Source organism: Coffea eugenioides, chromosome 2, assembly GCF_003713205.1.
Source record: "Coffea eugenioides isolate CCC68of chromosome 2, Ceug_1.0, whole genome shotgun sequence".
NCBI lineage: Eukaryota > Viridiplantae > Streptophyta > Magnoliopsida > Gentianales > Rubiaceae > Coffea > Coffea eugenioides.
The window spans coordinates 30,357,070-30,372,900 of record NC_040036.1 but is presented as its reverse complement, the minus strand read 5'-3'; the positions used below and the strand labels follow the sequence as shown (position 1 = coordinate 30,372,900).

General features: G+C 35.5%; 3 protein-coding genes across 3 annotated transcripts; all 3 read right to left on the bottom strand.

Annotated features, from left to right (window-relative positions):
• Positions 1-432: 432 nt before the first annotated feature.
• On the bottom strand, positions 433-1,553 carry LOC113759450. Its single transcript, XM_027302026.1, has one exon. The coding sequence runs from the start codon at positions 1,387-1,389 to the stop codon at positions 433-435; it is 957 nt and encodes a 318-aa protein (XP_027157827.1). The 5' UTR covers positions 1,390-1,553.
• A 2,019-nt stretch (positions 1,554-3,572) lies between these two features.
• On the bottom strand, positions 3,573-4,951 carry LOC113763512. The gene has a single exon (XM_027307344.1). The coding sequence runs from the start codon at positions 4,939-4,941 to the stop codon at positions 3,727-3,729; it is 1,215 nt and encodes a 404-aa protein (XP_027163145.1). The 5' UTR covers positions 4,942-4,951; the 3' UTR covers positions 3,573-3,726.
• Positions 4,952-6,880: 1,929 nt separating this feature from the next.
• On the bottom strand, positions 6,881-8,137 carry LOC113759448. The gene has a single exon (XM_027302025.1). The coding sequence runs from the start codon at positions 8,135-8,137 to the stop codon at positions 6,881-6,883; it is 1,257 nt and encodes a 418-aa protein (XP_027157826.1).
• Between the last annotated feature and the right edge of the window lie 7,694 nt (positions 8,138-15,831).

The window sequence follows — 15,831 nt, the reverse complement described above, 5'->3', positions numbered from 1 at the left end:
CTGCTATTTTTCTAGCTACTAAGCTAGGTAAAACTATGAAAGTGATATAAATAAGCACGTCAATGTTACAATACATGTTCATATCTGGGATTGCAAAGTGTATTTTGGTTTGGAGAGGACAGACGTTTTGTGTCCTAGAGCGAATCTTCTAAACATGTAGAAAAGGTTCTGAATTCAAGATCTCTCAATCCACTTAGAAGTTTGACGATAACATCATCAATAAATGGTCGGTAACATCTCCTCCATATTCTCCATCAATTGAGCTAGAGCTGCACATCTGATTACAAAATAATGTGCACTTGATTCTGCTGAATCAATCAGTCCTGTAGTACAAAACCCAAGTAACGATCAACCTCCTCCATCTTATTTTCTCACCCACCAAATTATTCCTGATCAGGGCCTGTGTCGACTGATGAGAAGCGAACCAACTAGCTAAGCCATTAGTACCCCACCAGCAATCTGAGTAGTCATAGTATTCTGCTGTTGGGCATATCCAGCGGGCATAACAGGTTGGCCATAACCTCCATGGGTCATATAATTGTTTGGTGGGATGAAGGTTTGCTGCATAGGGGTTGGAGCTGCATAAGGGGTCGCAACAAAAGATTGAGGCTGAGACTGCAGATGGATTGGCGCCGCCATGCCTCCTGTAGGCCTGAACGAATTGAAGCCCACAGGATTTACGTTGTTGGCGAAATTGTTAGGCATGGTCGGCTGTGCAGGAGGCATTGAAATACTTCTTGTAATCATGGACTGGATCTGATTCAGCACTGATGGAGGTTGAGTGAAAGTACGATTTATTGGTAACGCATTTACACAGGTCAAATGAACGTCGAATTGACAGATGCTGCAGTGGTATAGCCAGTGGTTGTGCCCATTCATCTTGCAGATATCACAGGAGAAGGCTTTGTCTGGATAAGGTGGTGAGAATGTGAGGTTAAGTTGGTGGTGGTGAGATTGATGAGTGAATTCCATTGGCATGGATGCGCAAAGGATGTGGAGATCTATTCCACAGGTTTGACAGTGATAACAGAAGCCATTGCCTTGTTGGCTACAGGCATCACAGTTGAATATGCCTTGAGGGTAGGCTGGTTTTGGGAGGAGGGAAAGAACATGGTTGTTTTGGTCGAAGGGATGAGTGATATTTTGAGGCATTTGAGAACATTTTTGATGCAGAAAGTAGTTGCACATAGTGCAACGGTATACGATTCCTGAGGCCTCAAGTTTGCAGCCTGAGCATAAATTGGCACTGAAGCCTTGTTGGGATTGACAGTTGGAGAGTTGTAGAGGATGTGGATGACTGAAATGGTTGATTGAAGCTGAAGAAGATTGATCAGTCCCTGGAGTTGTTGAAGACTGATCAAACTGAGGTTGGGAACCAGGCTTTCCCATCTCTCTCTCTCTCTCTCTCTCAGTTTCAGTTTCTCTCTTTGAGATAATTCCTGAGCTTCAATTTGTGAATTTTGATAAACAAAGACTGCATCTAAAAAGGCTAACTGGTCGTTGATTTCATGATATACTAGTAAAGTCAACTTATGGTGCAATTTGCCTAAATCGGTATAGTAGCAATTTGTCACACTTATTTCGGGTGAGCGAAAACGGGTGATGGGATTAGCTGTCTCTCTTAGGCATGTTGCCTTTTTTATTGTTGGGGGGGGGGGTGGTTAATATTCAATAGATTATTGCTAAAGAATACAAGTCAAAATTACAAACTAATTAGGCATGAGATTTATCACATAATGAGACCATTATCTATCCATACTCGAGTGGCATAGTAGCAGTTGTATAATTAATCATTTTTCTATTGAATGTACCTTGTAGCTCGTATATATAAATTGACGTAGGATGAAGGTAATACAAGTCACTTGAGTTGGCATTGATGTATTTCTAAATTCAATTTGTAAAGGTAAGATTGATGATTAGGAGTGATTTAAAATTCCTCTGATCAAGCTGTAATATTCTCCTCATGCAGTTGTGGATCTTTCTGTCTAATTTCTTATATAAACCAGTCAAATTTTCATTTACTTTAGAATAATATAGTAAAAAAAAAATTTTTGAGTACTAATATTTGTCACGCATTTCATCTTTGTTTTTTTTTTTTGGTGTTCTATATACTCTCAATATTCATGCGTAATTGCTTATTCACATTAGTTAGTTTTGTTTTCTTAAGAAGAAGAAGAAGGAGAAGGAAGGAAGAAGGAAGGAAGAAAGAAGAAGAAGAGGAGTTGCTTCTGCTACGCCTCAAAATTTTGATTCTTCATTAAACCATGTCCGGGTTGTGTTTGCCGCGTCACTGCTGCCAACCCTAAGTCAAGTCAACTCTCAGCTGTGGATGGAGAAACACACATGTGAATGGAGGTTCATTTGGGCCTTGCTTTTCTTGACTTAGTCAATGAAAGAATCGAAGTAATCATCAAGTCAAAATCATGGTTCATTCTTACGAATCATCATGGAACCTGCCAGCCAAATGCAATGCATTTGAACTTTGAACACTTTACAAGTCAATACATATTTAACTTTCTCTCTTCGAGTTAGGCTTTCTTTGAATCGCATTTTTCTGAACTTTTAGTAGAAAAATTACTGCAACGGTTTGACATATGTGAAATAAAAAAGTGATTAAAAAATGTGTTCACGAGAAACGTAACAAAAGAAAAATTGCAATCCAAACATTTGTTAGGTCAAGCCTATTACTGTTTAACAAAGTTGGTTGGTATGCAGTTGAGTCCCACGGCTTTGACAGAATTCGCATTTGCACACAGATGATTGCCCTCTTTTAAATCAAGCTTCTTATGAGTATCGCGTGTAAAACAAGGTTAGAGATGGGATACAATTTATTAGTTTTCTGGCACGTATTCAATGGTGAAAATATTTTTCATTGTTTTAATTTTTATCTCATAATAAGATTTTTAAACTATACAGTCTATGTCACGATCAATTTTGCACAAGTGACGAATGATAACAATAAATATTTACGATGACTATAAACAGGAAGGGCTAAAAGTACGGAAGAACCAAAGATATTCTTATATCTTTATTAGGGAAGAGATATAATAGAAAACAGTTTCTACTAATATAAAAAATTCTCCTGTCATGATTTTGGCGTATTCTCTGTTATTCCCTTAGTAATTAGGTAGAAATACACGCTAATTAAAAAAAAAAATTGTTAAACTGGTATACTCTGAAAACATTGGGTCTCAATTAATATGTATTCCAAATATTTTTAGGAACTAATTGAGAGCAATACAATCGAGTTGAGGATATGAATCTTTGGATGATTGACGTATACCATTGCCTTTATCACTTGACATGAGTTTTCTTTATGACAATGTGTTTTATGCCAATGCCACTAAATAAGGCTTAGTCACAAAAGGATAAAGAATCAAAGAAGAAGCTGTATGACATTGACATTCATTCATTACATTATTAATCCGAACAATACAGTGCTAAATTTCATTTCACGACAGAAACAATTTCATTATACAAATTGCAAAGTTTTCTTTGGAATGGAAGAAGTAAACAACACCAAAGGACAACGGATTATCAATCATGAAGGCAAAGAAATTGAATCAATGATGATGGTTGTTTTCCAAGGAAGCTCCTTCAATCAGAGGAAAACAGTTATAGTATAACCAGGGTTAGTTACACAATTAAGCAAAGGATTCACATAATTTGTTTATTGAAATTAAAAAAAAAAAAAGAGATTCATACTGCAGGAACCATGAATTTGTTTCAAAGAAATCCTCCTAGTAATCCTCCCAAATCCAAACCATTAAGCATTGATAAACCTCCTCCATCGCCACCCAATAAACCTTGCAAAATATCCAGCCCTCCACCTCCACCATTCCCAAAGAGATCCAGGCCTGGGATACTACCTCCTACACCATTACCAACTCCTGATAATGATTGAATCAAGTTTTGCATTCCTCCAAGGCCTCCACCTCCACCAATTCGTCCAGCTCCACCTCCAAGTCCTCCAGCTCCACTGCCAAAGCCTCCAATTCCGCCACCTAGTCCTCCACCTGCCATGAGGGCTTGAGTGTGGTGGTGCTGGTTAAAGCTGTTTTGAGAGAAATTGGCAAATAAAGCTTGAAGCCTTTGGAGCGCCTGCAAATGCTCATTATTCTGCCAGTGCACGGAAGGCATACCCGCTGAATGAATTCCCTGATTTCCAGGGGTCATGGCAGGATTAAAGTTCGGAACAGGAATGCCTGCTGCTGCAGCTGGCGCGACAAAGTGTGGATTATAGGCTTGATAGCTCGGAGGAGCCTGAGGAGGAACCTCAGGAGCAGATCTTGAAGCTGTTCCAGGGTGTTGAAAATGATGATGAACCTGTGGGATGGGAGTTTGATTTGCTGCAGCCGTGAATGTTGTCTGACTTTGATTAAAAAAATTTGTTTGCATTGCTGGTGCAACTGATGGAACATTATTTGTACAGTTCAAATGAACATCAAAATCACAAAAATCACACCTATAAAGCCAATGGTTGGACCCCAAAGTGTTGCATATATCACAGTTAAAGATTTTGCTAGGATGGGGTGGTGAGAAAATCAGCTTGAGCTGGTGATTATGAGACTGGTGAGTAAAGCTCAATGGCTTTGCCGAGCAAAGGATATGAAGATCAATATTGCATATCTTGCAGTGGTAGCAGAAGCCATCGCCTTGCTTCCCACATGCGTCACAGTTGAAGAAGCCCTCCTGGTAAAGTGGCTTTGGGAGAAGAGACAAAACATGGTTTTTATCAAAAGGGTGAGTTATTTGCTGAGGCATTTTTGAACATTTGACATGGAGGAAGTAGTTGCAAGTTGAGCAACTGTAAATCAATCCAGTTGCTTTCAGCTTGCATCCTGAACATGAAACTGAGGTCAGGGAGTTTTGATGATTGGAAAGCTGCAAAGGGTGTGGATGGCTAAAATGGTTGATGGAGGATTCAACTTGGGAGCTCATGATCCTTCTTTGCCTATTGATCTTTCTCCAGTCTAAATTTGGGGCTTGATTTTGGTGAGACTATATTAATATCCACTATGGTAAGTGGCTTAGAACTCTGAAGCCTATGGTTGTAGACTTTGTCAAGCCCAAAAAGTCAGCTATTGCCGTGATGGTGATTGTTAGTCTTGGCATTTTCTATTTCTTCATGTGCTAAAGCCTACTTTGCAGTTGTGCACGATTCTGTCAAGACAATTGAACAATTAAAAAAGACGATTACATATTAGATCCTATTGCAAGTCTGCCTCGTGGAAATTTTGCTTTAGACGTTGGAGTGTAAAGAATGACTTGGGAAGTAAACGATGCCAAGGTCAATATTACGCGGTTTAGAGGGGATACGCCGAAGATTGGATTCTTATTTGATGATAAATTAGAAGGCTAATAGCTCAAAGTTTCATGAATGTGTTCTTTTTGTTTTAAGAAAAAAGTTTAATCAAGTTCACGAATTTCTAATTTTGGTCCCCGTTTACCAAATGGAAGTGTTCTTTTTAGGAATTAAGTTTAAGAAATGTTGTATTTAGCCCTATAATTTGTAGAGAGTCTCACTCTATATACATTTACCCATATGTAGTTCAATAACCATTGTAACTACAAGTACAAGCAAAATGTTTTAATTAGTTTTAGTTCACTGCAAGGTACTTTGTGCTATAAAAATTTCGTACTTGTGTACAATTTACAAACAGTGATTGGTAGATCACAGATGAACCTTTACATTGGGTATTGCTGCTGGTAGGTACCAACTAAAGGAAAAGGAAACAACTGAATATGCCCTTGACCAACCACTGAGCGGTCACTAAGGTGGGTCTGAAGACTCTGTTTAGACTGTAGATGGAGGTTTAAATTTCACCTGCAACCAAAAAAATTCAAAAATTGTGTCAAAATATTCCCTTGATCTAGTAAGGTTTGTACTTGTTAGCCCATAACACAAAAGTCTTTTTAGATTTCCCCTCCCTTCTAGCGTAGGATAGATAGATTATACAATAGTTGTCGTCTCTGAAAAAAAAAGAAAAAGAAATATGCCCTTGACCTAATTGGATGCCACTTATTGATTTTTTTATTTTTCTCTAAACCAAAGAAATCTTTCTAAAGCATGTCAAAATACTATACATCACACAAGCTTTTTTGTCCAATGTGAAATTGGGCTTCGTTTGGACACGGAAGGGACACATTTTTCTAGTGTTTCCGAATGCTGTAAAATGAAGGATGTGTCAAGAAGAAAACCTAATAAAGTCCATATCTTTGTGATGAGTAAGCCAAAAACTTTGGTTGTAAAGGTTTGATTAACCATTGCTGCTTTTGTCGTGCCGCAATTTTTGCAATCACTTCTGATGAGAGAAACTGGAGGGCCTTGAAGATGTTTAGGGGGAAAATGCTTTGAGTTGCTACGTCTACAGAAAGTGATCAAATCAAAGTTTATACTCAACTCTTCTCTTTATTTTATTTGGTGATAAAAAAATCATCTGTGCAGACCATTGATTCATAGAGATAGACTACAATTTACAAGATTTAAGGTACTCTCCACAGTAGCATACAGTTGGTAACTTCATAGCCATAAAATATGGTACAAATCAGAAAGAAATTCTGCAATTTGGGTTCCTCATTTTGGTCAACCGGCAATTTCCACTATGCAATTGGGCTGTATATTACACTCAAGTCGGGTAAAAATTGTCGATCGCTTAATAAAAAACCAATTCTGGCGGGAGATGATATGCTCCTGCAATAAAACTGTTAAATGGGAAAAGAAAAAAACTAAAGCTTAATTGTTAGACATGAAAAGAAATAAAAAAAATGATAAATTTTAGGAGGGGGGGAAAAGGTCCCATTAATGATCCTCCTGCGGCTTTTTTAAGGCTCTCTTTTTGGAATGAATTCACTGAGCATAATTGCTAATCATCACAGCCTACATAATCGAAGTGATCTTCCTGGTAATCCCCCTAGTAATCCTCCTAATAATCCTTCTAGTAACCCTTCTAGTTCTTCTCCTAGTAATTCTCCTAGTAATCCTCCTGGTGATCCTCCTAGTAATTCTTCTAGTAATCCTCCTGGCAATTACACCTAGTAACCCTCCTAGTAATCCTCTCATATTTACCCCATCAAGCATTGACAAACTTCCAAAAATATCAAGACCGTAGATATTGCCGGTGCCAGATGCACCCATTAAATTTTGCAAATTATGTTGCCCGCTCCCGTCCCCACAGCCTGCAGAAGGCGGAGAAGTATTCTGTCCGCCATTACTTACTGATAATCCTTGAAACAAGTCCTGCGGTCCTCCGAAAACATCCGCGCTAATAGCTTCACCTCCACCACTTGTGATATCCGATATAATTTGCTGAGTAGGGCCATGTTCAGTGGAAAATTTAACTATCAAATTATCGTTATTCGGCCTTTGCCAAAATGGTGCACAAACTGGTGCACCTACCATTTGCATGTACCGATAAGAAGAGAAGCCTGAGTGAAGATTTGGTCGAAATTGCTGAGGAGTAGATGTTGAGCCAATAGAGAGCTTCTGCATCCGATCAAGATCGGATGTTGTCTGTCTTGGGTGCATATTTCGATGGATATTTACTGTAACATTTGTTGCACAGTCCAAGTGAGCATCGAACTCACACATGTCACAATTATAAAGCCAATGGCAGGACCCTGCATCGTAGCATATATCGCAAGAAAAGGTTTTCTCGGGATAGTGTGGAGAGAAAATGAGCTTGAGCTGGTGATGATGGGATTGATGATTGATATTCATTGGCAGTGCTGCGCAAAGTATATGAAGATCTGTAAAGCATATTTTGCAATGGTAGCAGAAGCCTTGGCCTTGCTTCCCGCACGCATCACAGTTAAAGAAGCCTTCAGCATAACAGGGTCTTGGGAGGAGATCGAAAACATGGTCTTTGTCGAAAGGGTGAGTGATTTGCTGAGGCATTTCTGAACACTTCTGGTGAAGGAAGTAGTTGCAAATGGTGCAACTGTATACCAGCCCTGGGGCCATGTCTTTGCAGCCTGCGCATGAATTAGAATTGAGGCCTCTTTGGGGTTGAAGGGAGAGTTGAAGAGGGTGCGGATGACTGAAATGGTTGATTGAGGTTGAAGAAGATTGATCAGTTCCTGGAATAGTTGAAGGCTGATAGTACTGAGGTTGGGAACCAGGCCTTCCCATCACCATTCAGACTCAGGTTTTTGTCTATGAGAAGAATTCTGACGTTTAATTTGAAAATCTTGATAAAAGAAGAATGCACCTGAAGGGCTAATAGTAATAGGTCGGTAAATTTTACGATGTAGAAGTAAACTAATGGTGCAATGGAGTTGTCTAAGGGGTACTGTGTCAATTTTGTCATGGCCCGTCGGCTAGGCAATTGCACAGCGCTTTGTCCAATTGGCCGGCTAGCTGTCTTTGTTAGACACATCCATTTTTCTTTAGGCACCATTTGGATTGAGGGAATAGGAGGGAAAGGAAAGCAGAGGAATTGGAGGAATTTAATTTTTGTTGTTTGGATTAACTTTTGAGGAGTGAAAGAAAAGGATAGGGGGGGAAAGGGCGAAGAACAGTCTAATTATTTTGTCAAATTATAGTTTCCGTCCAAAAATGAGCGGAAATAAAGGGAAATGAAACTAAATTAATTGAAATAATTTGATTTTTTTTTAAAGATCATTTTTATCTATCTTTTTCATTAAATCAACACTTGATCTTTTCCTTTCTTTTCTTTTTCTTCTTCAATAGAATTCAGTATTTCCTTTTTATTTTCTTCCATATTTAATCCAAGCAAAATGGATAGAAACCACTTTATTTTCCTTTCTTTTCTTTTCCATTGATATCCTTTCCTTTCTTTCAATTCAAACGGTGCCTTAATATTCTTGTTGTAACTTTTTTTTTGGGTTTTTTTGGTAACACTAGATATCTCTTTTAACTCATAGAGATTAAGGTAGGATTGTAGGCTATACAAGTCACTTGGGGTTAAGGGTGTTCATAATTTGAAAAAAAAATCGAAAATCAGTCGAATCAATTTAGTTTGGATTTGGATTTTGATAAATTAGAATTTGGTAAAGTTAAAATAGATTCAATCTCAATATAGATAAAATAGTTTGGGAATAGATTTTAAAATTAGATTCTCGAATTACCTATTACTGATTGAACTTCTAAATTATTTATGATGATAATATATATGAATCTATATAAAGTACTAATAAGTGATAACTATGTAATAATACCAAATACTAATAAACTGTTAATATATTGATTATTAAGTAATCTAGCAATCTAATCTATGAGCTTGGTTTCAGTAAAACATCACTAAATACTAACTGTTCTTTAGAAATTGTTGAACCAAGAGATGAGAGTCTTTTGTTCAATTCATTTGGAGTTGGAGGCTACCGCCTAATTATTGGAAGTTGCAAATTGCTTGATGGCTGTCATGTTATGGTTTCAACGTGAAGGTTAGAATTCTGAATATGTAAATTTTGATTTGTTGTAAGTGTATCATTCAGTATTTTTGGTGCAGTTGCAAATGTGAAATTTGATAGTAAATTTGAGCTTTGGCATTGATAGTAATATATATATATATATATATATATATATATATATATATGTCATGATCAATTTTGCACAAGTACCCATGACAACAATCAAAATTAACTATGACTAGAAACAAGCAGGGCTAAGTACACAAGAACAGGATAATTCTTTTTTCATAACTAGGGAATTGATGTACTATAATACATTTTATACTAATACAGAAATTTTGTCTGAAGACGACGTTTGCTAAGTCAACCAATTATACTTCATTGGTTGTTCCAAGGGTAGTTTGTTAAGCATCGTTTTTGACATACTCATTGTTATTCACGATTTATGAGATACAACAAAGTAATGAAAATTTTACTACATTGGTATACTCTGTAAACATTTGGTCATTAATAAGTCTTCCAAACAATATTAGGAAACCAATCAAATTAGATGAGTATAATCGCTATGAGGACATAAATCTCTAGTGGAACAAGATGTTTTATTATTGGATTGTCAGTACCATTGATCCAAACATATATATATATATATAGACACACACACACTAAGTTTCATTTCATGTCAAACAAATTCATTATGCATGTTTGTTTGCAATGCATCAAGTAGAGATCAAAGAAACAAGGCATTAGCAACCATGAAGGCAAAAGGGTTAAACCAATTATTGATGGTTGTTTTCCAAGAAAATTCCTTCCATCAAAATAAAAATAAAAAATCAATGACCGATACAGGGTAAATTGCACAATCAAGCAAATGATTTTCGCCTTTTTTCTATTTCTTGAAGACAGAATTCGTGCTGCATGAATCAACATTAAAGTAACATTAAAGTGGGGCTAAAATACCACTAATGAGTCGTTTTGTCTTGATCTTGAAAGTGAGAGGAAGAGACTTTAGCTTGACTTTTGCTTTTCTCCAGCACTTCAGCTAGTGGAGAGGAACTTCAGAGGACATTTCCTAAGGCTGTAGCAGTACTAGATTGTTTGCGTTCGTTTTGGGTCAAGATTCTACCACAGATTCCCAGAGATTATTGAGGATTTTCACATTTGAGGATGACATGTGATGTAACTACGTGCCTAACTTTGGATCCAATGCCAATAAGATTTTCACATTTTAGGATTTTTCATAGTTCTTAAGTACTGCTCATGTTTGTGTGTTTTATTGTTATTTAATCAAAGGGTTTGGCAAATGGGTTCCCCGGTCAATCGGGAGGGTTTCGTGTATTAATTTTTTTTTGGCAAAAATGAATTAATTTGAGAAAGTGTTTAAATGTAGAGATATAATAAATGTGACGCTGTAGTTTCATTTATTGCCATATGATCCCCTGATGTTTCAAAATGTCCACTTCAATCCCATATTATTTTATGTAAAATAGAAATTTGATGGAAAATAGTCTATATAGCGTCGTTAATTGAAATATCAATAGTGCCTTTACTTAAATAATAAATCAATCAACAGCTTAATTATCTTGTATAAAAGTATAGGGAAATTACGTTGATAAATACAAAAATCACAAGAGAGTAAAGTAAATATTTATACAAATCATAAGGGGATTACATAGAGATCAAGATTTTATCGCACGTGCTTTTAGAGCGCATTTGGTATAAACGCTGTAACTGATTGTGTATTATGTTCTTTTTTCACTTTATATAAAATCATAAGAGAGTCATGTGGCTATTTTGAAACTTTAGGGAGCTCATTTGACATTATGTAAAATCAGGGGGGGTGATAAACAGTTTGCCCTTAGGATAACAGTTGATTCCAATAAACCCCTCAAGAAATCTTTCTCACATCACATCCCTGAATGTATAATTCAATCAATCAACTCTTGTATAAAATGAATTTTTTCGTCTCTTACTTTTAAAATGTTAACTTTACATCCCTACAAATTTAATTTAGCAAATTTTATTTTAACTTAGGTTTTCGACAACTTTTTAGTTTGAAATTATTATGTGACCCATATGCAGTTATTTTTTATATACAAAAACGTCATATCTCATTTTTTAATGGCAAACTGAATACGGATTGGATCCAATCCCACTTTTTTAGGGAAAAATGAATATGGTTCAGATCAGATTTTACTTTTTTAAGGAAAAAAATGAATATAAATCACATTATTTGTTTAGTTATAAACGGTATCTAGCCCTTTTGCTCCTAAGAAATAATTATGTGTGAGTCACATAGGGAAGGCAATTGGGGCGGGTGCCTGTAGGGGGATAATGAATTGGGTTGTGGGGCGGGGCAGGGTAAGGGGAGGGGGAATTTTTCCCCCCATTTAGAAATGGGGCGGGAGGCAGGGGAGTATACCCCGGTCCCATCTCTCGCCCCGCCACCCGTTAAAAAAAAATAATATATGTATATAATTATATATAAAAATTATTTAATTTAATTAGTTTGAAACTTATAATAATGATATTATTAGTTATATGTATTATATAATGTATATTAGTATATATAATATAATTGATATTATCAATTATACTAATAATTATACGTGTCTACTAATAGAAATTATTAATTAGTTATACTAAATTTACTAAGACATTTATACTAAATTCCTAATTACACTTAATACAATAACATTTTTTTGTCAAAAAAAAAACACAATAATGACTTAGTGATTGTATGTGTATCAAAAGTGAAAACTTTACTACTTTAGTTGTATTTGTTTTATCATGTTGGATTGCATTCAAATAACTTTTGTTTGATTGTTTGTATAGATTCCAATTGTGAAATTACAATAGATAATAATTTGATGATGTGTTAATATTTTAGTATTTAATTATTTGTTAAAATTTAATTACAATAAAATTATATAATAAAATTTTATTAGCCCCACAGGAAAGTGAGGCGTTGCCATCCCTAGAATCACGCGACGAATTCATGGTAAAAAGCGATTGAAAACTTAACCTTTGGATAATGGAGTGTGGAAAATGACTTTGGAGTCTGTGAGCCAAAGTCATGGTCAACACTACGTGGTCAGGGCGACATGGTGAGGATTGGACCGTGAGTAACAGTGACCATTTCGGACGTGACACGAGAATTAATATGTTTAACATGACATTGATACAAGTGAATCATGATGGGTCGGCCTGTTAATAATACGAATGTAAACGGATCGAATAAGGTTAACTTGCAGATTGACAAGCCAACCTAATAATAATTGAACATTACCAGACTGCCCCTCAACTTCATTGTTTTTTGGTTTTATTGTTTGGTAACTTTCATATTTATGATTGGAATTGTGAGATTTTGTTTCTGTTGAAAATTCTAAACCTCAAACCTTGTTGATATTCTGAAGACTTTATTATGTATTATATATTTTTGGAGTCTTTCAAGTTATGTGTTTCATAATGTACTTCAATATTAGATTTTGTTTTGTTTTTTTTTTTAAAACTAACGTTGAAGTTTTGGATTTTGTTTTTCTATTTTGTACTTTGGAAATTTTGTTGTAAAATTTCGGATTGAAAACTCTTCAATAACAAGAGCGAATGGGTTACAACCGTATGTTAAACGGGTTCATTTTACTACAAATTATTGTCGTCCAAAATACTCATGAATTAAATGGGTTGGATTGTCCGTTAATGAATAGGTCATGACATTATATGACATAAAAATTTAGTGGGTGGAGTTGGAAATTTTCAACATGAGCATGAGAACGACAGGATACGAACATGATATGACACAACCTATCACCACCCTAACTGTAATTCTAAAAATTACAAATTATTCTTAATCAATAATGCTTCCAAGTCTACAAATCTCTTTATTATTAAATTTTGGTTATCGTCATCCCCCATTTTTTTGACACTAATGTGAACTATTAAAATCTCAAATGATAAAAGATAACGATTTAGAGATCTATATGTTTATCTGTAAATTTTAAAGTTACAATGTCTATGATGCTATTAAAATATTTTTAACTAAAATGTAAGCTGGTAGGCTTGCTGCTCAAGCAGCATAAATGCATATTAATGATGAGAGTTTTTTTTTTTTTTTTAAATACTTTCATTCTTTTTTTAATATTATTGTGTTGGTAAGGTGGTATATACATTTTTCCTCTGGTTTTCACCCATCATACAGGACTAGGATCTCTCCATCCATAGGGTTGCCAGTTGATCAAATTGGGCCTTGGCTTTTCACAGCAGTTAGCCTTCTGGTATCGATCTCATTCATGCACAGGTTAACTTGAGTCAGGACTTGGGTGAGAGCCTGAGAGGAAGCATCAAAGGACAAAGTTTCTTGCAGCGATCAAAGATTTCTCAACTCGTACATTAAGATCATGGATCCCTCTTCTCATCCAAATTAGGTTGCTCAAATCAAACAAACACAACCTTATGGTACCTAAGATCAATTGTAGCAACGTTACTAAAAAATCTTGAGATTTATTGATTCGACTTTCAAGTCTTCTTTTACTCTTTCATCTCGTAAAATTTACAATCATTCTTAAAAAAAAATATAACCAAAAAGAAAAGACATGTAATTAATCCAAAACAAATACAATCTTTAGAGGAAACAAATAAAAGAACATTAATTTTTCTGTATACCCTTTTGTTTTTTAGGTACTTAAGATTCAAATGAAAAGATAAGTTTAGAGAAAAGAGTGATAGAAGAATGAAAATATTAAACGCTCGTTCCTTTGTTTCCTTTAAATCTATCGATCATTTTTCTTAACCAATTTAGTCATTAAGAGGGATTTAAATCCCTCCTTGAGCTATAGATCAGGTGTTATAAGTTATCTACCTGCATTTTAGAAGAAAAAAAAATTCTAGAGGAGATGCAATAGTTCAACCTATGCTTTGGACTAATTCTCTCTCTTCAACCTCTCATAAAACCAAGTTGGATTCCTCTTTTGTCTTTCCCTTTAGAGTGGGATAGAGGACGGATATTATTGGGATTGCCACTCCCTTACGTACATGTCATGCTATTTATAATACTTTTGCAGACCACCACAAGTTCAAACTTTTGTTCTTAACGGGTATTTTTGTCTTTTAAGTTACTCATATGAGTCAGCTAGTCAAATAAAACAATTGGAGGGGATAAATCTACATAGCTACTTACCCAAAAAAAAAAAAACTACATAGCTAAGATTTAACGTTAAGCTAATCGGCGAAATCGGTAGAAAGTAAAACCTTAGGAGCAACGTGAAAATAACCCTCGATTAAGGTTGCTTGGTATCTCCCACAATTGAAACTGGACTGGACTTTCTACTGAACTTGAGGAGAACATGTTGTATAGGATTAACTTTTCCTCAAGTAGATAGAACTTAAGTGTCCTTCACTTGAGCAGTATTTACTCCGAAAGTAAGCATGAGGACGCAAGATTTTGCCTACTTCCGGGATTTTAATCGAAGACACCTCCTCAATCTTATTGGCTTTGGAAAATAGGAATAGAGATAGTGTTGAGTTTGTCATTGTATTCTATATCGAGAATTTTATAAAAAAAATGTTTTCTATTGTTGGTTATAAATATAGTAGACTTACGTGAGACACCATCAAGAAAGGTTTTAGTGGACTATTCGGATCTTTAGATTGTTAAACCTTTTATGGTACTTCCTCCGCCCCAAAAACTTTGTCGTGCTTTGGAAGTTGAACTTTTTATGCATAGTACTAAGTTTCAGCTTTGTTTTCCGATTTTGCCACTTTCAAAATCACTATTAGAAACAAGAATGTGTGGTCATTAGTGGTCAAGGAGACAGAAATGACATGTGGGGCCAAAACTACCTACAAGAAGTCCAATTTGCCAACGAAAGTGATATTCAAGCATCACTTTAGACCTTGTGTGTATCTCACGAATGTCTTGCAACTTTTGCTAATAGCAAACGAAAATCAAGGGGCCAATAATAAAAGTAAAAAATGAGGAAATCTTGAAGGGTAAAAATTGAAACAAGAGAAATTGAATAAAAAAAAAAATATGACACTTTCAATGGGGCGGATGGAGTAAAATATTTTGGACTCTATTGTGTTTTAGTATAAGATACTTTTGGGTTTAAGTACACTTTTTTAAAGGCCTTTGTATTCCCTTCTTCATAGTTAATTTTTGCTCTTTCTTCGTCCAAGGACATAAATCAAATTTGACTAAACTATGTAAATTCTGTGTCTTCATTTCATTTATATTTGTTTTGTTATTTTTTTTTGGGGTTGCTAAGAACCTTTCGTCAATTTCCTAGAATCAAACCTAATAGATAATAATTCAAATCACCAAATAAGCAAGAATTGATGGCCAAAGGCTTGCAAACGCACTTGTGAATCGCATTCCTTGTTGCAAATCACTCTTTGAATGCATTTTTATAGTCATGAATTGTCCTTGGTAATGTATGCTATAGTTGCTTTAAAGCTGTATCTTAG